At 23.0% G+C, this 23,349-nt stretch overlaps 6 protein-coding genes across 6 annotated transcripts; 4 read left to right on the forward strand and 2 right to left on the reverse strand. All coding sequences in view use genetic code 6, as the record gives it.

Annotated features, from left to right (window-relative positions):
• Window positions 1–1,002: 1,002 nt before the first annotated feature.
• Window positions 1,003–3,460, forward strand: TTHERM_00431330 (tyrosine phosphatase, putative; the record flags this gene model as incomplete). Its single annotated transcript, XM_001011358.2, has 7 exons — window positions 1,003–1,090; window positions 1,302–1,375; window positions 1,602–1,787; window positions 2,122–2,235; window positions 2,796–3,214; window positions 3,303–3,368; window positions 3,433–3,460. 7 exons carry the CDS (start codon window positions 1,003–1,005, stop codon window positions 3,458–3,460), a joined length of 975 nt encoding a protein of 324 aa, XP_001011358.2.
• Window positions 3,461–3,568: 108 nt separating this feature from the next.
• TTHERM_000431319 (transmembrane protein, putative) lies at window positions 3,569–4,296 on the forward strand (the record flags this gene model as incomplete). The annotated part of the gene is made up of 2 exons (XM_012799444.1): window positions 3,569–3,672; window positions 3,723–4,296. The coding sequence occupies 2 exons, from the start codon at window positions 3,569–3,571 to the stop codon at window positions 4,294–4,296; spliced, it is 678 nt and encodes a 225-aa protein (XP_012654898.1).
• Window positions 4,297–5,638: 1,342 nt separating this feature from the next.
• On the reverse strand, window positions 5,639–10,627 carry TTHERM_00431320 (tetratricopeptide repeat protein; the record flags this gene model as incomplete). The annotated part of the gene is made up of 1 exon (XM_001011357.1): window positions 5,639–10,627. One exon carries the CDS (start codon window positions 10,625–10,627, stop codon window positions 5,639–5,641), a length of 4,989 nt encoding a protein of 1,662 aa, XP_001011357.1.
• A 600-nt stretch (window positions 10,628–11,227) lies between these two features.
• Window positions 11,228–13,314, forward strand: TTHERM_00431310 (MORN motif protein; the record flags this gene model as incomplete). Its single annotated transcript, XM_001011356.2, has 4 exons — window positions 11,228–12,580; window positions 12,658–12,713; window positions 12,778–12,954; window positions 13,014–13,314. Exons 1-4 carry the CDS (start codon window positions 11,411–11,413, stop codon window positions 13,312–13,314), a joined length of 1,704 nt encoding a protein of 567 aa, XP_001011356.2. The 5' UTR covers window positions 11,228–11,410.
• A 1,476-nt stretch (window positions 13,315–14,790) lies between these two features.
• On the reverse strand, window positions 14,791–18,210 carry TTHERM_00431300 (Serine/Threonine kinase domain protein; the record flags this gene model as incomplete). Its single annotated transcript, XM_001011355.3, has 6 exons — window positions 14,791–14,849; window positions 15,084–15,147; window positions 15,290–15,600; window positions 16,766–16,947; window positions 17,456–17,527; window positions 17,822–18,210. The coding sequence occupies 6 exons, from the start codon at window positions 18,208–18,210 to the stop codon at window positions 14,791–14,793; spliced, it is 1,077 nt and encodes a 358-aa protein (XP_001011355.2).
• Window positions 18,211–21,374: 3,164 nt separating this feature from the next.
• On the forward strand, window positions 21,375–23,327 carry TTHERM_00431270 (hypothetical protein; the record flags this gene model as incomplete). The annotated part of the gene is made up of 4 exons (XM_001011352.2): window positions 21,375–21,603; window positions 21,705–21,941; window positions 22,026–22,734; window positions 22,907–23,327. 4 exons carry the CDS (start codon window positions 21,375–21,377, stop codon window positions 23,325–23,327), a joined length of 1,596 nt encoding a protein of 531 aa, XP_001011352.2.
• Window positions 23,328–23,349: the final 22 nt, after the last annotated feature.

The following is a 23,349-nucleotide window of genomic DNA, read 5'->3' on the forward strand; positions in this document are numbered from 1 at the left end:
CTAGAATGCATCATAATAGATTTAATGTGTACATAATTTGTGAATTTATTTGTTTTTTTTAATTTGCATAAAATTTGAAATTTATATTTTAAAATTTTACATTTAATGTTAGATGCACTTATTGAATGGTTTTGTTATATTTGAATTGGATTTTAATATGATAAAAGCTATTAGTTAAATAAAATGAGATAAAAAAACTATTTATGATTATTTATGAATATTAAATAAATAGTAATATAGCCAAAGATTAATTGCTTATTAAAATTTTTAGTAGGATTTTTAAAAGAAATGATTGAGTGTTATTACCACAAAATAAAAAAATAAATAAGAAAATCAGAAATTAAATTAACAATTTATTCGAATAATAAAATGAGAATACATAATAGCTAAATTAGAGGGAAACAATTAATAAAAATTCAATGAAAATGAGGTATATAATTTCAAAAAAGCTTTTATTGGAAAGAAGAAATTAATTAAATATATAAATTAATAAATTAAATAATAAATTGACTATTTTGCTATTTTTATATTGAATAAATCAAGGCTAATAATTTTATTAAGTTTTGATTGATTATTTAGGAAAAATAATTAAATAAATAAATATACAATAATCGCCAATAAAAAGAAAACTTGATACAATTTTTAAGATTTCAGATCTTAAAAGAAAAAAGAGCAACGCATCTACGCAAAAGAATGAGCGAGCGAGCGAGTGTATATATGAGATTGATTTTGAATTTATTAATTTATGTACTTATGAATGAATGAATGTATGTATATGTTAATTAATTCATTAGTTCACTCATTGATTATTTGATTAATCCATCCATCCATCTATTAATTAATCATTGATTGATCAATCAATAGATCGCGGATAGATTATTTGTTTATTATGTGAATAAAATAAATAAATAAAAATTTAAAGAAATAATCAAAATATAAATAAAATTTCAAGTAAAAGATTATCGAAATATCAAACAATTAATAAAAAAAAAAACTAGTATCATGAAACAAAATTCAAGATAGCCTTATAAGGACGAACCAAAGTTAGTAGCTTTGGATGCTAAAACCGATGCAGTCGAAATCATTAAAGGTATTTAAATTTAATTTTCGTCTCTGCTGCTTGTTCAGCTAAGCTAATTCATTAAAATGGTTTTTTCATATATTTATGTATGAAAGTAAGTATGCATATAACTTAAACCAAAGAAAATCTATCTCAAGTGGATGAGCCAACAAGCAGCACTTTTTCTAAATTAAAACTATTATGTATTTTTATAGTAACATCTTATTTAATTTAATAATAGATCGTCTATATTGGATTTCCGGAAAAGAACCTCCCAAAAACTAGCCAAACGCATATTTCTTTAATATTGATCAAGTAAGAATTTTATAATAATCAGTTTGTTTTTATTTGACTGATTTTACTAAAATGTCTGAGTGTTTCTCATGGAAATATTTCAAACAAAGAGCAGAAGGTGTGAGTTTAAAGTAAAAAGCTGAATCAACGAACACCACTTTAATTTGCTTTAACAAAATCAAACGAAAGCATTTGATTGAAATTTTAATCTGAACAGCAATTGTATTAAAATTAATTATTAAAATAGGATTTATAATACGAACCTTTTTTCGCTGACTTTGGTCCTCATAATTTAGGTAATACTTATAGATTTGTAACTGAATTAGAACATTTACTTGCAGATCCCGAATTCTCTAAGAATCTTATTTACCACTACACTGGTGTAGATTCTAACAAGAGAACAAATGCTTGTTATCTCATTTGCGCATATCAAGTAAGCATTTTTTTATAATTAATTATGACAACAGTAGTAAGCAATCACACTCATTTTAAGCATTATTTATCGTTTATGAGCAAAAATATATCATCAAAATCAATAAAATACACAAAAATACCTTTTAAACTGCTTTTAATTCATGCTTATCCTAGATTTTGTTGTTTATTATTTATTTATTTATCTCATTTAATCACTTATTCAATAATGATTGATAGAATTTTATATTACATAATATCCATCAAGCATAAATGCCTTATTAATTATAAAACAATTAACTATTTATTTAATTTACCTTAAGTAATAAATTAATTTTAATTATTTATTTTAACAGGTCATCATTCTTAACAGAGGTGCTGATTCTGCATGGGCTCCATTTGCGAAAGTTTAGCCTCCATTCAACGACTACAGAGATGCAAGTTACGGATATTGTACTTATAAATGCACTGTAATAATTTTGATATATTAATCAATATTGATTCTAATAATTCCTTAGATAAAAAAGATTCATTCTTATTTAAAGAAAATATTGGTTGGTATAAATCAATATAAAAGAAACATATTTTATTAACTGTTGAAAATGTTATTATAATCAAAATAAAAGCATGGTATTAAAATTATCTTGACAAATCATACATACATACATAATACGAAGAGAAAAATAAGAAAAAATTATTTATAGGTTTTAATTTAAATAAGGAAAGATTAAATTTTTTTCAAAAGAGAAAGGAAGAAAAATTATATGAAAATAGCACAGTTAGTTGATAAATTCGTTCGTAGTAACACCAAAAGAGAAATTAATAAAAATTAATCCATCTTACAAATTAAGAATTAATAATGTAAAAATAAAAGAAATGAACAAATAAGCAAAATAAATAAGATAAAAATAATTAATTTTTTTTAAATATTTGATAAATGGATTTATTAGTCAGTCGTAGCTATCAAATTAAACAAACTTTAACAAATCTATTTTATTGATTGAAAATTAAATAAAATTATAAAAATAAGATTTTGGATTGTCTTAGAGGCCTTGAATATGCAATTAAATTGAAATGGTTCAATGTAAGAGATTTTAAGTTAAGAGATTATGAATATTATGAGAGAGTAGAAAATGGTGATCTCAATGTCATTATACCTGAAAAATTCATAGCCTTTTCTGGTCCTTCTCCAACCCAAAGAGATGCTGATGGTGTAATAATTTTTATTCATATATAAAATTATAATACAAATTTTAATTTCAACACAAACTAACTAACAACATACAGTACAGAACTTTCACTCCTGAAGACTATGTACCCATTTTCAAGAATATGGGTGTTACACTTGTTATTAGACTTAATAAAAAGACTTATGAAGCCTCTAGATTTACTAACAATGGTATTAAACACTTAGATCTATATTTCCTTGATGGATCTTGCCCTCCAGATGTAATAAATCAAATATAAAATTATTTTATTAAACACTTTAAAAAAAAACAAACAAACATTTCAACAAATAAATAAATAAAAAAATTAGGATATTTTACATAAATTTTTGGATGTATGCTAAAAAGAGAAAGGTAAAATCGCAGTTCACTGCAAGGTAAACAAATTGTTTAATTACTGAAAATAAAATAAATGAATTTATAAAATAAAAAATTTATTAGGCTGGATTAGGTAGAACTGGTTCTTTGATTGCTATGTATGCTATGAAGCACTATCGTTTCCCTGCTGCAGATTTCATTGGATGGATTCGTATTGCTCGTCCTGGCAGTATTCTTGGACCTTAATAATATTATTTAAATGAACGCCAATAAGAAATGTGGAAGGCTGGCGAAAATTCTCCCATTTGGAAGAGTGTAAAGCACTTAGTAGAAGACATAGAAGGATTATAAAATCGTATTAATGTAAATAAAATATAAATATGTGATCAACTAACTATTAACATTTTTTAAAGAATTTAAATATAGAAAGTAAAGGATAAATCTCACCTGAAGAAATTAAAATAGCTAAAATTGGTTAAGAAGGTCAAGGAAAAACTCTCACAAACGCTAAAAGAAATAATTGAAAATAAATAATTACTTAGCCACATATATAATTCAATAGAATTAAATAAATATAATAAATAAATAAATAAATAAATCAATAAAACGATATAAATAAACAAATTGGACTATTCAATATAAAATATTTACAATAAAATAAACTATAGTTATTCATTTACTTTTTTATTCACTAATTCTATAAAATTACTCTCGTTCTTTCAAACTTTACCAATTAGTACATTCTTAATTATTTAACTAACTCTAGCTATCTATCTATCTCATGTCGAAATTTGTATGTTTGCTACTTACTAGTTTGTTAATCAAAATAATATCTAGGTTAACTAAATCCTAAAGCCAAGCAACTTAGTTAGCTAATTTGTTAAAATTTTTCTTCTAATAGTGAAAAGAGCAATCAATAAAATAAATGCATCTAGCAAATAGGGTAAGAAACAAATAAATAGCAAGATTAACTAAAGAAAGAAATGAAATATAACAATTTAAAATTATATATAAATATAAATTGTTTGAAAATTAAAACATCATAAAAATATTTGTGTATTTATCTGGAGGAGAATTCATTTTCTTAATATTATGAAAAATCTTTGGTCAAACAAGCATATATTAATGAATGAATCAATCAATGAATTAACCAACAAAAAATGAATTATTAAAGATAAAAAATAATTATATTTAATTACAAGGTTTTTTAGTCACCAATAAATAAATCCAATTAATTGTTTCTTATTTTATAGTTCAAACTCTTTATTTTTTATTTTATATGCATATTTGAAAGTTTGATAGAATTTCTTTAATTTATCTTACATTCTTTTAATATTTTAATAAACCAACTAATGTAAATAGAAAAATATTAAAAATTAAATAACTAAGTTAATTAATTGTGTGTGCATAATTTTTTCTATCATAGAACTAAAATGAGTACTTAATGCTAATCATGGTATTTGTGATATTTCTGATAACGAATATTATTTAAAATGTAATCAAAGATATTTTTTTGAAAATTAACACAATTTTTGTTGATTTTATTTACTCTGCTTTCAATTGCTTAAAAAGTTTACTTCTAATTTTATTTATTAATATTTAAGATATTTATTTGAGCATAATTATCAGTGTACTAATTTTTTTTTTTTTCGGCTGGAGCCTTAAAAAATAAGATTTAATCGGCTTTCTTAAATTTTAAAGCCGATAGAGCCGAAACCCCCCTCCCCCCCCCCCCCTAATTAAGACACTGATTATTATTAATTGAAATTAATTATTTATAAAGAAGTTATTAAAGATTTAATTTTATAGAAATAGTAGCATTACTTATTTCAAAATTAAGGCTTTTACAAATATCAATCTTGAATTTATAAATATTTTTAATTACATACTTTACTTCCTAAATTTATTTATTTTACACTTTTTTATTAAAATATTATTGATTGTGATTAATGAACAAGATATATTATAGATTAAATTAGCTTAAGATTAGAAGTGTAATTTAATCTATTAAAATACTTAAAGCATCTGAATTAAAAAAAAAATACATTCTAAACAAACAATTAAACAAATAAATAAATATATTATTTGGTTAATTCAAAAATTAACTTTTTAAAATTATTAAATTTAAAAAGATGCCAGTTTAAAAATCTATTAATTATTTAGATAAAAGTCGTCTATCTAAAAAATGTTCTAAAACTTGAAAATATTTTTATTGATTGGTAGATAAGAATAATTTTATGTTATCTAATTGAGAAATTAATTAATTTTCCTTTTTGAGATATACAATTTTAATTTTTTACAATTTTTATTTGTTCGTTTTTTTATTCGTTCATTCAGTCATTTAAGTTATTTCTTATTGATATTTTTCGTATAATTTAGCATCACCTAATATTTAATAGTATTAGCAAATTTTTTGTAGAGATTTAAAAATTGATGGATGATTATTATTTTTATATATTTATTTTTATATTTAAAGGCATTCTAGCATGTAATCTAAAGCTTTTTTATTGTCTCCAAGATTTTCATAGCACTAACCAACATTGTTGAGAGATATAGCAACATGTGGGTGATTATCTTTGTATATTTATTTGAACATTTTTAGAGATTCTACAAAATAATCTAATGCCTTTTAGTAATCTAGAAGATTTTGATAGCAACTACCCACATTATTTAAAGACATTGCAACAGCAAGAGAAATTGGAGTGTCTTTGTATATTTATTTGTACATTTAAAGAGATTGCTAATAATATTCTAAGGCTTCTTTGTAATTACCAAGGTTCATTAAGCATTTACCAATAATGTCAAGGGATGTAGCCACCGAAGGGTGATTTTCTTTGAATATTTATTTTCTCATTTAAAGAGACTCTAACTAATATTTCATAGCTTTTTTTTAATCTTTGAGGTTTAAATAGCATATTCCTATATTAAAAAGCGATTAAGCAATATCAGGATGACTCTCTTTATATATTAGTTGTCTCATTTTAAGAGATTATAGCTAATACTCTAGTGCCTTTTCACTGTCACCAATGTGTATGTAGCAACTGCCAACATTTTCCAGTGATGCTGCTATTTTTGGGTGATTTTGGGTGTAAATTTATTTATCAATTTAGTGAGATTATAGCACATATTCTAAAGCCTTTTTGCTATCTCCGAGGCTTAAATAGCAACTACCTACATTATTCAGAGATTCACTAATGTCAGGGTGATCTTCTTTGTATAATAATTTTCTCATTTAAAGAGATTCTAGCTAATATTATAAGGCTTTGTTTCTATCGCCAAGGTTTTTATAACAACTGCCAACATTATTAAGGTATGTTGCAATTAATGGATGGTTTTTGTTGAAAACTTATTTTGCTATTTTAAGAGACTCCATAAAATATTATAGAGCTTTTTAAATATAACCAAGATTTTTATAGCATATCCCGACTCCATTGAGAGAGACAGCAATATCAGGATGGTTTTCTCGGAATATTTATTTCCTCATTTAAAGAGATTCTAGTAAATATTCTAAACTCTTTTTATAATCACCAAAGCTAAGATAGCAAAGACCTACGTTACTCAGAGAAAATGCAATATTAGGATGACTTTCTTTGAATATTTATTTATACATTTTAAGAGATTCTAATTAATATTCTAATGCTTTTTAATGATCACCAAGTTTTTGAAGACTAGCTCCAACATTATCAAGAGATTCTGCTATTTGTGGGTGTACTTCTTTGAAAATTTATTATCTCATTTAGAGAGACTGCAAAAAGTATTATAAGCTCTTTTTGAAATCTCCAAGATGAAAATAGCAACTACCCACGTTGTTGAGAGATAAAGCAATATCTGGATGAGTTTTTTAATATATCTATTTTCTCATTTCAATAGATTCTTAAGTATACTCTAATGCTTTTTCGTAATCTCCAAGATAAATAAAACAACTTCCAATGGAATCAAGAGCTATAGCAATTTATGGGTGATTTTTTTTGAATATATTTTTTATCATTTAAAGAGACTCTAAATAGTATTATAAACTCATTTAGTAATCACCAAGATTTTTATAGCAGGAGCCAAGGTTGTTGAGTGATAAAGCTATTAATGGGTGGTGAATCTATTTGAAAATTTATTATTTGATTTAGAGAGATTTCAAAAAACATTCTAAGCCCTTTTTACTATCACCTAAATTTGCAAAACATAATGCAACATTATTCAGAGTTGCCGCTATTTCTTCTTATTTTTTTTCAATAGATATTTAATTATGAGTGTCTTCTTTAACAAATAATTACTGAAGTGATAGCAAGCTTTAATTGTAATAAAGGGATATTTATAAGAAGTAAGGAATCTCTTTGTTATTGTCATAAGGCTACAGCTTTAAAATTAGTTTGATTTAATCCATATATTGAATTAAGAATGAATGACATGCCTTTTCCTTTAGTGCTTGTTGAAAAAAATATTAAGATAATTCGAGACATTTAGATCTTTGTTTTGAGTCATTTTAAATCATATTTTACTAAATGATCATATTAAATTTACCAATAATTTCTTTGTAATTTGACTTTTAAATCTTTTCAAAAATATTTAAAATAATTTCAAAAGTTTTTCCCAAAGAAAAAATATCGCTTTAAAAATCAATATTAGAATCTTCTTCAATTTATTCTGGAGAAGCATAATACTTAGTCAATCCTTTAATGTAAATTTATTGATTTTCTCTTTTAATAGAAGATATACCAAAATCAGTGTAAACATAGTTATTTGATTTAGTGAGAAGAATATTTTAAGGCTTGATGTCAAGATGTAAAATATTATAAATTCTAAGCTATGTTAACCCATCGAGCAAGTTAAAAATCACTTATAGAAGCTTATTCAAAGGGAATTATTTTGTCTTTTATATTAAATCTAGCTCATCTTTCAAACTAAATTAGCATTTTTCTAAAACCAAAACATCAACTTCCTCATTAATTTTGATAAAATCGATATATTTAACAACACAAATATATTACTCAAAAAGTTTCATGATTTTGATTTCATGTTCAAGCTCCTTTTTATCACAGTTGAATAAAATCTTAAACACTACATCTTATTTTTCTTTTATAATAAATTTATATCCTTGAAATATGATTCCTTCGCCTCCTGAATTTAAATATTCACATAAATAGTAATTTTTATTTTTTAAACTTTCAAAAATGAATTCTTTTTATTGTTAAAATTTTCTAAAACTGAGATATTCAAAGCACTCTTAATTATATTTGCAGGCTTCGCATTTATTGCATTTTTCTAAGTTGATGACTTTATTTTTATTAATTTATTCAAAATATTCTTTCGTCCAATCATTTTTAATCTCACTTAAACTTTCAAAGCTGTCTTAGTAAATTGATAGAAAAACTGCTTTTTGTAATATGAAAATGTGGACACAGTTATTTAAAATAAAATAATTAATTTCTTCATTAAACTTCTAGATTAAAAGGTATTTTTATATTTCTTTAGCTGCAGAGTAATATTTAATTACAAATATATAGTCTGAGTATTATTCACCTTTATTTTATTAATATCCAATGAAGATATCTTCTTATAAACTTGTAATAAAACATAAACATAATTAGTAATTTTTATTTTTTAGTACTTTAATTATTTCATTTTTCCAACTTTAAAAGGTTTTACTAGCTTGATTTTCACTTTTAGAATTAAATGTATCGATATTCCATTCCCTTTTACATTTTTAGTTATTTTATTTATAGTCTAGATTTAAATCAAATTTATTTTGTACTTGGTAATCTGTAAATTAGTACTCATTAACAAATTAAAGTTTCTTTAATAATTAAATGTTATTTTCTTTTGAAGAAAAGCAATCTTGTTATTCAGAGATTTATTCATAAAATTTTGTTTTTTCTGATGAGGAAATATTTTCTTCACTTAATAAATCTTATTTTAAAAAGCAGAAAACCATTTTTTGGACATAATTTACATATTCAACTACAAATTCTTATGAGTTCAATTAGAAAATTATTCCATCTATGTTTTTGTCGCTGTATTCACAGTAATTGAAATTTCTTTTTTAAAAAAATGGCAAAATACGAGATTTAATATTTTTAAAACAGCAATAGTAATTACAAATTTTATTATCTAAACAATTATTACAGTAAAAGCAATTATGTGTATTTATTTCACAATAATTTCCTATTTAAAATATTTTACATTAGAAATATATGAGTAAGTTTAACTAGTTTTATATTGTAAGAAAATCATTTTTCTGTAAAATTAGAATCGAAATATTTTCTTCATCAAGTTCAATAAATTCATAATTTAATCCAAGAGTGTCTATTATCAAAATTAACTATTCTGTTTCTGATTAATTTGAAATATAAGTTATTTTAAAAATGTAGTCTTCCTATTCTTCCACTTAAAATCCAAGAATTAGATCTTCTTTTTCACAAGAAGTAATTATTTTGCATAAAAAGAGTTATTTTTCCATTAATTTATTAATAATCTTCATTTTTTTACTTTTAAAAACATCGCTGTGAGTTTGATTGCAATTCATGCTATTGAAAGTGTCTAAGTTCCATATTTTTTAAATAATCCTGAATTCAGATTGTTCATCATATTATTCATACTCTTAGAAATTATATTCCTCAATCTCTTTTAATATTCTTTGAATCTAAGAAGCATAAATGCTTTTACCAAAACAAATTTACTGCTATTCCATTTATTACTAACAAATATATTAATTAACTTACTCTTTTTTAATTTTATTGCTTTATTAGCAAGAATTTCTGTAATCTTCAAAGCAATCTTTTTCCTGCTAGTGTAAATCTTATTTAACAGAGACATCTTCATTAACATTAGACTATAGAGATGAAATTTGCTAATTACCAATATTATTTTTTACTTAATACTAAAGTTGTTAAGGTTGCTTCTTCTTCGATTTACTAAATTAGCTCGAAGAATTTTAATCTAAAAGAATATCCTTAATTAACTAAGTTTATTAAGAGTTGTCTTATTTTTGTGATATTGTTTATTAATTTGAGTGAGTAGAAAGACATTTAAAAAACTCTTTTTTTTCTTAAGTCTAATAAGAGATAATCACACTTTAGTTTTCTTTTTAATTATAAACTGAACATATAGTAGTTTAAAATAACCTATTTTATCTCATATCTCTAAAAATCTTGCTTTTTAATTTCCTTGAAATAGTTTTATCACAATTCAATAATATATTTTATTCCTCTTCATAATTTAAAGAAATTGCTGATTTCTCTTAATTTTTATTTTGAGCTAATAAAAAGTTATATAACTCTATGTTATGCTATCCTAGAGATAAAATATTTTTTCCCTCCCCTTCCATAATTATTTTTTCACCTTCTTTTTTTCTTATCTTTTTTAAGCTATTTTTGTTGAAAAGTCTTCTTTTATTTATTTTCAAAATACTTTTAATAAAAAATTTTAACCAAAATTTAAATATTAAGTTGAGTTTATATTATTGATTATAAGCATTTATAAACTATTTATTAATTATGAGATGAAATATTAGATTGCTTATCAAATAAATTAAAATGAAGAAACTCCACGACTAAGTTTTGGAAGACTTAGTATGAATTAAGTGAATTTTTAACTTTTGATCAACTTACAAGAATAATAAATTAGGTGGAATGCTCATTTAAAGGTTAAGCACAAAAATAAATTTTATATAATTTTATTTATTGATAAAAGGACTAAAAGCTAGCTAATAGCAGATATGCAAATCTTGGTTAAAGCAATTAATTATGTAATTTGATCAAATAAACCAAACAAACAAACAGAGAAACTATTAATTGATTAATTTCAAATTTTGAACAGGAGAAGATATAAATCACAAGTTTATTGATAACTAATGGGAAGAATAACCTTATTTTTTTGCTTTGAATAAGAAAGTGAATCTATTTATATATGTATCTATCTATTACTAATAATAAAAATTAAAAAAAGAGAAAAAAGAAGAAATATTTATCACAAAATTTGGCAAACATTATTAATTAATTAAATCATTCATTCATTGATTAATTTATATCATTTGAATAAGATTTTTATTTAGCAAATCACTCATTAAAAAAAAAATATTTATATATTAATAAAAATTTAGCTATCAATAATGTTAAATCCTGCAACTCAATCAAACCACATAAAAACAAGTAGCGATATTCTTTAGGAATTTAATTAGAAGCACTATGGAAGCTAAGAATTTAGACCATCAGTAGTTCAAATCAACCACTAAACTAAAAGTGCAGTGACACATAGTAATCACAATTTAAGTAATCATGATGCAATAAATTAATCAAACTAGTATTTTACTCCTTAGCCTTCCTCTCAAATTCAATAACAAAACAATATAGCAAAAAGCAATGTCTATAATGATACTTACTAAAGCAATAACGGTATTCAACAAAGCAATTACAAAGCTTACGTTTAGGATAATTAGTCAAAGATTCAAAAACCCAATCAATTGCAACAATAATAAGCTCAATAATTTAGCTAAAATAACTAAGTTTCTAACAACATATTCCTTAGTGGCATATAACAAAACTAAAATCCTCCACGCAGTGATAATTTATATTCAATTAGCAGTAGAATTGAAGAACATTAAAGATTATCTTAGAAAAAAGCTAGCAACAAATTGTATGATTCGTTTATTGGAAAAGAAAAAGACTTAGAATCTTCATTCACAAACGGCAACGAAAATAGTAAGAAAGCTAATTAGTTCAATGATAATTTAGGAAAAGATTTTAAGCAGATGACTTCAAGAGAAATTGGATAAAGTTTGTTACAATAAGAATAAAAAAGATACTTTAGTCCTGCCTCTCCTGAGTAGTTGTAAAATATAATTACTTTAAAGAGAAATAGAGGAGTCTACAAAGGACAAGTTAAGTAAATTAAAGGCGAAAATGTTTTAGAAGGTATTGGCCAAATGGAAATGTTTAACGGAGATATATATATGGGCTATTTCTGGAGAAACTATATGCATGGTGATGGCTACCTCTTAAAACAAAATGGTGATTTCTATAACGGAAAATTCTAGAACGATAAAATCCAAGGATTTGGTAGATATTATTATATTAATGGTGATCTCTATGAAGGAAATTTCTATTATGGTGTAAGACAATCAGAAAATGCAAAATTCTACTCAGCAGCTGAAGATGCCTGGTATGAAATCCCTTTCGATCAAGATAGAAAGCATGGAAAAGGATAAAGAAAAGATAATTAAGGCGTCGTTTTAAACGTTGAATTCTTTTAAGATGTGCTATAAACTGGTGACAATGTGAATGTAATAAATAAATAAATATTTTTATTTGAAAAAAAAGCTATTTTTATTTACGTTATTTAACTATAAATAAATTAAAGATAAGTCAAGTAAACTTGAATGATTATTTTGTAAGTAAAATCAAAGAAGAAGTTTTGTAAGAAAATAAATTTATTAATTTATTAGTTTGAGTTAGTTAATTCATGATATTCAATTAATAGGTATGAAAATTAACCAGTAAAAGAAGAAGTAGTTAAACGCACAAAGAAAGAATAAAAGCCCAAAGATATTCACTATTAAGCTATGCAAGAATTAGAAGGATTCATTAAAGAGGGATTGCCAATCTATTCATTTGAGCAATAACTCTCGAATCCTATTTAAGGCTAAGCAATTTACAAGTAACCTATTACAAGATTAGCAATTTTCATTAACTCAATCAATCTCTATTTTAAAATAGATTTTAAGATGGCTCTTATTACGCAGGAAATTGGTTAAATGGTGTCTTCCACGGATTTGGTCATTACTATGATTCAAAAGTTGGTTTGTATAAAGGTGATTTTATTTAAGGATTAAAGAATGGCTTTGCTGATATGTTTTACTTCAATGGTGATGAATATCATGGAATGTGGGTGCAAGATTTAAAGCATGATGAAAAGGCATAATATTTTAAATTTAGTAAACAACAAGCATATGAAGCATATTTTAGCCAAGGAAACTTGATTAAGATAATAAAACCTGTCTAATAGCAATTATTCTGAAAATACTTAATTTAAATTTATCTATCTATCTATCCATGTTTATATAAATATTATCATCTAATTACAAATGAGTTTGATTATTTTCATAATACCATTTATCTATCGTAATTATTTATTTATTTCTCATATGTTTTTTTATATTTTAAATAAAATTGCATTAGACAGAAAGTTAGTTAGCCTAAAATACTCCAATTTTTTATCTTTATTAAATTAATTATATCTAATTTTTTAATAAAATAACACCTAATTATTATTTGTTGAATGAATACCCAATATAATTTAATTTCTGTTTTTTAAGATGTTTAAAAATAATTTTATTTAGATTTTATTTTGTTTTTTATAAATTCATTTTATATATTAAAATAAATTATTATATTTTTATAGAAAAAAGTAACCTTTCCCCTTAAAAAACAAAATAATAAGTTCAAAAATCAAGGATGTAAACCGATAATTTTTAGAAAGAAGGTGCTTAAAGTAATCAAATATTTTAAATGTGCTTGCTTACCTACCTAATTAAATTTATTTAAAGTTATTTTCATTTATCATCATTTAAAATTGTTTTTATAGATTTAATTCATAAGATTTAAAAAAAGTAAACGAAAAAAATAAGAGAATTGTAAAGAGAAGATAAATAGATAATATTGAGATACAAGAATATATGACTACAAAATTTTACTAATTTAATATATTAATTCATTGTAGAAACAATATAAACATTGAAATATTTTATAAAAATTTTTAAATTATTTATATGATTTATATACTTCATTCATTCAATCATTCATTCATTCGATTAGTAGGAAAGAAAGAAGTTTAATCAATCATCGGTTTCATTTTATTCTTTATTTGGTTGTCATTATTTATTTATTTATTTAATTTATTATTATTATTATTATTTTAAGTAATTAAATTAATTATTTTCATTGATGAAATATGATTTTAATCTTATTATTCCAGTTAGTTGATTGTATAGGAGAGTTTGATCAAAGAGAAACATTTTTTGCATAATTCAATTAATTAATTTTTTAGAAAATACAATACTAAATTACAACTTAAATATGTCAATTTGAAATAACAGCATCAAAATTATTTTGCTGATATTTCAATATATTTAATTTTAGAGTCTGTTTTATTTATAATTATTATTATTATTTTTTTTTTTTAAATTTAAACTAATATAAAAGCTTTGTACCTTAATTACAATTTTCAGTTGCTGCTTCAATATAGCTAAAATTATTATTATTTAAAAGTTAAAGTGTTTGCTTGTTTGTTTCCTAATCAAAAGAGTGGTCTTTATAAAAAAAGTAAATATTGTAGTCATTTTAGTCAGTTAATTAGTTATGTTTATTTGAGAGCACTTTTTGATACTCAATAATTTATATACTATTATGGATGAATGAATTTAATATGTGAAAGAAATAGTTTGTTGTTATTTTTGTTTTCTTTACAATAATTATTCGATAAATTACTTTATCCTCACTCAAGATCCATTTTATTTTAATTTTATTCTTTTAAGCTATTCACAAACGAGAAATCTATTTTTTAGATTAAAATTTAATATAAAAAAACTTTTAACCCAGTAAGCAAGCAATTATATTAATTAATCATTTTTATTTTCATTTATTTTGATTGCTTATATTTATTTTATTCAAATCGAAAAACTTATTGAAAATTAATCTAATCCAATAAAAATGATTAATTTATTAAATTTTGCTTTATCTATCTTAATTAATTGCTGCTAACATGGTTAAATTTACAAAATCATTTACTTGAAAATTCATGGTAAATTTAATTGTCCTAGTAAGACTCGTTCAAAGGCTGGTGTACAAAATACTATTATTAATAGAGATTTAATTTAATAAGATCATTTATTTTAATATCAATAAAAATATTGTGTTTGTTTTTAATTATTTGAAAAGTAAAAAATGAACCAATCAATGAATGTATGTATGAAAATAAATATTTGGTTAATTACATCATCAAAATTGCTCACATCAATTTCGTTTTTAAGTTTTGGGACGAATGGTGCATTATATTTTTTTTATAGCATTTTATCCCAATCTACATCAGTAAACCATGGATGGTCTTTTATTTCCTCTGCTCCATTAGAGCCTAGTCTTTGATAAGGATTTTTTAAGAAGAGGCGAGTGAGGAGATCTTTGCAAGCTTTACTAAAATAGCTTGGGATAGTGATTTCTGTATATTTAATTTTCTTAAACAACTCTTCACGGTTATTCTCCACATAAAAAGGAGGTAATCCTGTAAGCATTTCATAAATCAGATTGCCTTTTTAGAAATAAAAAGTTATATGCAATTTATTAATATGGTAAAAAAAGAAAGAAAAAGTCAAAGAATATTTTTTATTTGATTTGATTTGATTTGGTTTGCTTGATAAAAATATCTTTCTCTAATCCATCAGTTAGATAATTAACTAATTAACTTATAAATTCTTTTAGGTTTGTGATTTAATCAGAATAAAGATACACAAACTATTTGAATTTTGTGATTTAAATTAATTTATTTTATGACACATGTCTTAATAATTAATTTAATTTACTATTCCAATATTTTTACTCGATCAAAAATGTATATTTGCTTGAGTAAATTAGTGTATTCATAATTTAGGTCCATCATTAATTACATTTCTAATATCTATCTACAGGAAACAAAAGCTTTCATAGAATAAAAAATATATGCCAAATTTATTATTATCAATGATAGAGGCTATTTCTTAAAAATTCAATTATGAGCAAATAATCTATTTTAATTTTTGTGATATTTTAATTTATTTATTTATATTTTATTGTCTATTTCTTTTCTTGAATGAAATTCATTTGTTTGTTTGTTTTTTAAACTGTAAGGAGTGCTCTAATCTTAAAATTTAATGATGAAATATTAAAATTATCACTAGAACTCAATCATACTGAAACGATTATAAATATTTTTAGGTGAAAGTTTGAGAGCCAGAGCTTGCAAAAAGAATTTTCATGTTTTTTATTGTTTCTGAGGAGTTGTGAACTGTGAGCAATTTGAAGGAAATAGAAGATAGATAAATAGATATTTCATCTACTAGAAGAAAAAGTACCAGAAAAAAGCAATTAAATAAATGAAATTTCTTTGAAATTCAGGATTGGAATAAGTTAAGCTTATTCTTATATAAATGTCTATAGATTGCAGCTAAAAGCATGAAATATTTTGGAAATAGCAAAACAATTTGGTAAAGCTGATTTATTTATTTCTTTTTCGAATTTTTACTGTGAAAATTAAAATTTATTCGTAAATTCCTGCTGTGCTCTTTTTAGAAGTTAAGCCAATTTGTAAATTTAATATTTCATATCAAACGAACCAAAAAAAAATCAAATCAAAAGAGATTATTAATGCAGCTCAAAGCTGATTTTTCATCGAAATAAATAGATGAAACAGACACTAAAGAAATAAAGGTAATTATTACCTAATGCCCACCAATCGACAGGCTTTCCATGGCCTGAGTTATTTAAAATTTCGGGTGCCAAATACTCAGGAGTTCCGCAAACTGAGAAAGCTGTTTAATCTTCTATATTGTCCTTGGATAGACCGAAATCAGAAATTCTAATATATCCTTCTTTATCAAGAATAACATTTTCAGGCTTAAGGCTATTTTAAGTTTAAATAGATATCTTATTTAAGTATTTGAATATATGTAAATCAGAATATTCAGAAAAATAATGAATGAATGAATGATTGCTTTGCTTTTTTTGCATGTAAATTAAAATTCCAACTCAATCGTGTAAATTAATTAAAAAGAATAAAACAGATTCATTTTATATATGAATTTATAATCGATTTAAAGAAATAAAAGCATGTAGCAAGAAGAAAATATTATCAGAAATTAATCGAAAAATTAGTTTAGATCTTAGCTTAGAATGAAATAAATGCTTGTCATAAAATTTAGAAAAATTCGAATTAAATTTTGAATGAAATAAGAATTAGATTTTGTATGTGTTTGTTTTTTTATTTGTTTGTTTGCTTGCTTGCCTGTTTGTGTTCATGTAAGTATGGTGTTAATTAGTAGTGAATTTCAAAATTATAATTTAATAAGATAGGATTTTGGAATGGAAATCTGAATAATGAAAGATAATGTAAATTATATGTTAAGAATTACTCGCGATATATGATATTGTGTTTATGTAAATGTTCAATTGCTAGAACTATTTGTGCAGCATAAAACCTACATCTATTTAATTAGTATTGAAAAAGTATTATTTTGTGAATGGGAATAAATACACTGAAATTATTTATTTATTGATTGTTTTTTTTTTTTTCAAATATCTTTAGTTAAATAATCTCCCACTCTCCTGCTCCTTAAAGCCCATACTGCAGTAAACGCCATATTTAAAGCAGTCATTCAGGTGATTTTTATTCAAAGCAAGCTAGTCCCTTTATTGAAACATTAATATTAGAGAGAGAGAGAAGGAGACTTTCTAATCTAGGAGAAATTGAAATTTAAAATTTTAAAGAAATGAATTACTGCTCCTCATCGAATTTGTGCTTTCTGCTAAGAATGCTGAAGAGCTCGCCGCCAGGACAGAAGTCGAGTGCGAAGAAGAGCTTGGTATCATTCTAGAAGGAATAATGTAATTTAATTATAAATGGATGGGATTCTATATTGGCAAGAATATCTTTCTCTAAAATGACACGGTGCTATTAACCTAATTCTTATATTTTTTTTTTCTTTAAGATTTTTAAAGCATACACTTTTTGATTATCAAGTTTCCTGACTAAATACACTTTGGCGTAAGCTCCTTCGCCAATCATTTTTAGCAATGTAAAATTGTTAATCGAGATGCCTTCACTTTTCTTTAAGACTTTCTCATTACCTGCTGGTTTATTGCTTGCTGCAGGCCAATTCCCTTGCATTTTCTGGTTGATCAATTAATTAATTGCTTGCTTGCTTATCTTGATTTTACTTTTTATCAAATTGAATTTTTTATTAAAAAGCTGATTTTTTTATAATACCTTGGATATTAATTAATTAATCATTTAATTTTTACAATCAAGTTCCGCATAACAATCAAAAAAAAAAAAGCTTTATAAATCAAGTAGAGGAATATAAATAATTAATCTTTATTCCAAAAGCTAATTGCATATTTTCACTTTCAATCAATCGATGCTTATTTGATTTTGTTAGCAAACAGCAAGTAGATCAATCAATCAATCAGCCAACCTATCTATCTATCTATCTATTGATTAATTATTTATATATTTACTAAATAAATCAAAGAACCAATCATCTAAATTAATAAAAATTCAAAGATATTTTTTATCGATCGCTGCTTTTCTATAAGTATTTATCATAATCACTCAGAAGATTTTAACATTTTATAGATATTCCAAAATAAGTAGTAAAATATCTCAAACTTTATGTTCTTAAAATTTTAAATATTCAGACATTAACTTTGACAATTTAATGCTTTGAACTTTTGAAATAAGTAAAGATTTAGAATTAAATTTTTGATGATTTTTGATTCTTTCATAATTAACTTTCTATTTAGTAGAAAAAGACTTCACTCACTCATTCACTCACTCACTCACTCACCCACTTTTATTCATAATTTACAAAAACAAAAATTTATAAAATTTTGTTTCTAGATTATTTATTAACTTTTAACTTAGTAAATCTGTAAGTTTGTGAAAGAAAATATGTAAAATTTTACAATCTAAGAAATTCTAAAAGATACATTATCAATAGCATGTATCCTATTAATAATATCTGATAATAAGTTTTATGTAAAACAGCACGTTATTTTCATCACACACGTTTACATTAAAAATAAATAAAGTTAACTCAATTAATTTATTTTTTAATGCACAATAAGTGAGTTACACTTTGGTAAACAAATAAATTTAATTTAAGAAAGAAAGATAATAAATGGCAAGCAATACTTTTAAATAAATCAAAATTAATTATGCATCTAAAGACAAAAATAAATGTAGTGAATTTATTTGCTAAACTATAACCAAAGTGATATCTTAGCATTATTTTTTCAACAGTGATAAATAAATAGTATAGCGATATAAATTTTTTATATCATGTAAAGTAATTGTTAGTTTTATCTGAAACCAATTCTCAGTTTTGTTTTAGAAACATGAAATTAACACTACAAATAGATTCCTCAAATTATCGATGAATTAGAGTGATTTGCATATATTTCTTAATTGCAAAAAAATCATATTTACTGCATGAAATTATTTACAATTGTGTAATAGAAAGAAAATAAATAAATTTGGTAAGAATAAAAAAAAGTAAAACTATGAAAAATTAATTAAAAGAATGCTAGATCATACATTAGTTAAATTTAACTTTTAAAGAAGTAACTAGTTATCTATTTTTCTGGATAGATTTATGAATTTTCAAATACAATAAAAACATAGAAAATAAATAAATAAATAAATAAAATAATAACTAACCTAACCAACTTAAAATTTATGTTTATTTTTAATTTAAATTCTAAAAATATCAAATTTGAAAAAAATATTTCTTAGCATGCAATTAATTCTTCACTCTCAAATTTTTATTTTTTCATATTTATCAAATAAAGTCGATTAATCCATAAATAGCTTTTAAGTTTATTAGGGCTAACTAAATTTACCCTCTAAAAAGTGGTCTTATTTATTTTCTAGATTTTTTCTCAATTAATTTAGGTTAAAAAAGTTATAAATAAAATGAGCTTTTTACTGTATCAATTTTAGTGAATCTGATAATTAATTAATTTTAGGTTTTATTTGAAATTCTACTTTTGACTATTTCGTACTTTTCTTCTCAATTTCATTCAAAAATACATTTTTATGTTAAAATATAACATGTTAAATTTAATTGCAAATTTAATTTTCAAATATCTTTCTTATTTCTTTACTTCTAACGGATACCAATAATTTTTTATTAATCATTTAAATACCATTCCAAGCAATTTCTTGCTTACCTTCTTATCAATTAATTACCCTTCATAAAATAAATATTTGTTTATTTATTTATTTGTTTTCTTTGCATTTATTCTTTAACTTAACCAAGTATTTATTATTTTATATTTTTTAGCATTATTAGATTCCAAATAAACCAAAATATCAAAAAGAGCCATTAATTTGTCTATCAAAATACTTCATTTATCTTGATATTAATTAATTCTTATTATTTTTTCCAAAAATATCTTTATATCTAAAAAACCAAATAAAAAGAGAAAAATGTTAAATTTATTTTAAAATCTTAAAATATTTTAAAATAATAAATTAATATAATTGATAAATAAAAAAAGAAATATTTTTTATTGTTCTTTATATATCATAATCCATTATTATTTATATTATTTATTAAAAATATTAATTAAGAAAATATTTATATTTTTTTTTTAAATAAAAAAAATAATTAACTTAATTAGAATGAATATTAATTAGAAAGATTAGGATATTAATTAATTATTAAGAAATAACATGATAAAATATAAAATTATGAAAACAAAATCCAAATTAAACGAAAAATCAATAGAATATATTTATATTTTAGCTATAAGTAATATATAAAACATGATTAATTGCATGCATATCTTCTGATTTGTCAATATATTGAAATGAATATACAAAGAATTTTGTTAAAAATATATGGAGATTATTTTTGTAGACTTTCTCTCTGTTTAGGTGATTTTAAATTTCTTTTTGGCAAGAAATTTATTTTTCATTTTTAAATATTATTGGACTAGATATCATTAAAAAAAATACTTTTTTGAGATATTTCACTTTAAAATGCCTGTAAATGCAATAAATTCCTATGAAAAAGGTAGTGTCAAGAGATAAAAAGCCCTAGCCATTTTTAAATTAGGAACATCATTATTAATTTACTTATCTTGATTTTAAAATAGTAAAAAAATTTACTTTCATTTTGGTAAACCTATCTTTATATTTTTATAATAAATTTCGAAAGAAATTACATCTTTTGTGATAGAAAAATAAATCAAGAAAGACATACTTGTAAAAATTCTTTTGGAAATTGCGTTTTAGATTTAGGTAGATAGCTAAATCAAAAATTAAAAATGAGAAATAATAATCAACATACTCTTAGTAAATTTCCTTGGTTCTATTGTTAGGAGTGGGATTTTGAAACTTTTAGAATTTGCCTTGAGCAATTAGGCATAAGCGACTAAATGATTAATACAATCTAAATAAACTCAAAGGGAGTTTAAAATATTTTAAACGAAATAAATAATTAAAATGCATTAGAATTCCTAAGAAATACTCCGCTTTTTGACCAATTTACAGCATGTATTTAATATTTTTTTATTCTTAATAAATTTTTTATACTTGAGTTTTGTTGAAAAAATAATGATTACTTATTTATTTATTTATGATCATGTCTTAATTAGAATTTACACCATGCGAAGAAATTTTAGAATTCTAGGAGAGATTACTTATGGAATGCAATTGCTACTTATATGAGTAATGGAGGTAAGAAGATCTAGAAAAATTCGCTATTTAGTTACAATTAGATATCAATTGGCAACAACATCAAACTCTAATAAAACAAAATTCCTTCTCTTCATCCTCAATTTAATAAAATATAGATACTTTTAACACACAAGATTGCAAAATATATAAACAATGTAATTTTTTAATGTAATTCTTCAAACATAAAGAAATATAAAAAGTAAGTACAATAATTCATATCTTATTTTTTTTAACAAAAGGGATTAAGTATATTGAATAAGAAAATCGAAATACAATACAATCTGAAAGCTAAAATACATAACTTGTCAACACGGATGAATAAAATATAGCTATTGATAATTATATATAAATATTTAGTAATTAGTAGATTTTAGAATAAATTTAACAAACAAGAGATACCCTTAGCTTTGTAAGTGCTACACTTAAAAATGTCGAAATTTTTGTAGCATAACAATAAATAGGTGTTAATGTAGACATCCAAAAATTTAATCTAAGCAATAGCAGCAATATATGTGACTTCTTCGGTTAAGTCAAGTTAAAATCGTTGAAATTAAAGAACTAAGAAGGCATAGAATCAAATCTTCTCCATCTCTAATTTAATACTCTCTAAAAAAATTTATATTATTAAGTATTTAGTGAAAAGTTAGTTATTGGAGACGAGATCTTTATTTAATAATGCTTAATCCACATAGTAGTAACTCATCAATAATACTCAGTTGAAACTTAAACAATGTCTTATACATTAATTTTCTATTTTGAAAAAGAAGGCCGTAATATTGTAATTTCTGTTGATCAAAATGAAGGAGAAACTAAAGTTTTAGGTCGTTATTCCGGAAATAACTCACCAGATATCTTACATTTTACTCATTTAGAAGAGCTAAAGCTTGATAATTTAAGCAGAAATTTAGCTCTGCTAGAGGTTAAAAACTAAAATCTTTATATTAGATGGTAACAAATTATGCATACATATTTATTTTTATTATTTTCAGTTATTTTTAATTAATTTATTATTAAAATAATTTTGACTTAAATGAATGAATTAATTAATTAATTAATTAATTTCCATTTATCATATTTATTTATTTATTTATTTGTTTTTTTTTGATTAACTAAAATTTAGGAACTATAAAAAAGGGAAAAAAATATGGAAAAGAATCAAGTAAAATAACTTGATTTTAGTTTAACCTTTTATAAATATTAGATGTAACTCAATAAATTCTATTATGATATTCCAAGGACTTAATAATTAATAAATTTCAAGCTAAAATAGTAAGGAAAATCACCAAGTTCCACCTAAAATTGAAATAAATTAATTATCAAAATACTCAACCAGGATTTAAAAATTTGACTTTTCCTTAGGAGAATAAGCCAAGTATTTTGAAATCAATAGCTCTAAGTCTGTAGATAAATTTATAGAAAATTATGAAAATGGTCAAATAATAAACGATTAAATCGAGCAATACTTTCCAAATATTAGATACTTTTTTAATGCTACAAATGATAATATTTAACATATCATTAATAATATCAGTGATTAGTGATAAGCAAAATCTAAAACAAACA

This window comes from Tetrahymena thermophila, assembly GCF_000189635.1.
Source record: "Tetrahymena thermophila SB210 genomic scaffold scf_8254470, whole genome shotgun sequence".
Classification (NCBI taxonomy): domain Eukaryota; phylum Ciliophora; class Oligohymenophorea; order Hymenostomatida; family Tetrahymenidae; genus Tetrahymena; species Tetrahymena thermophila.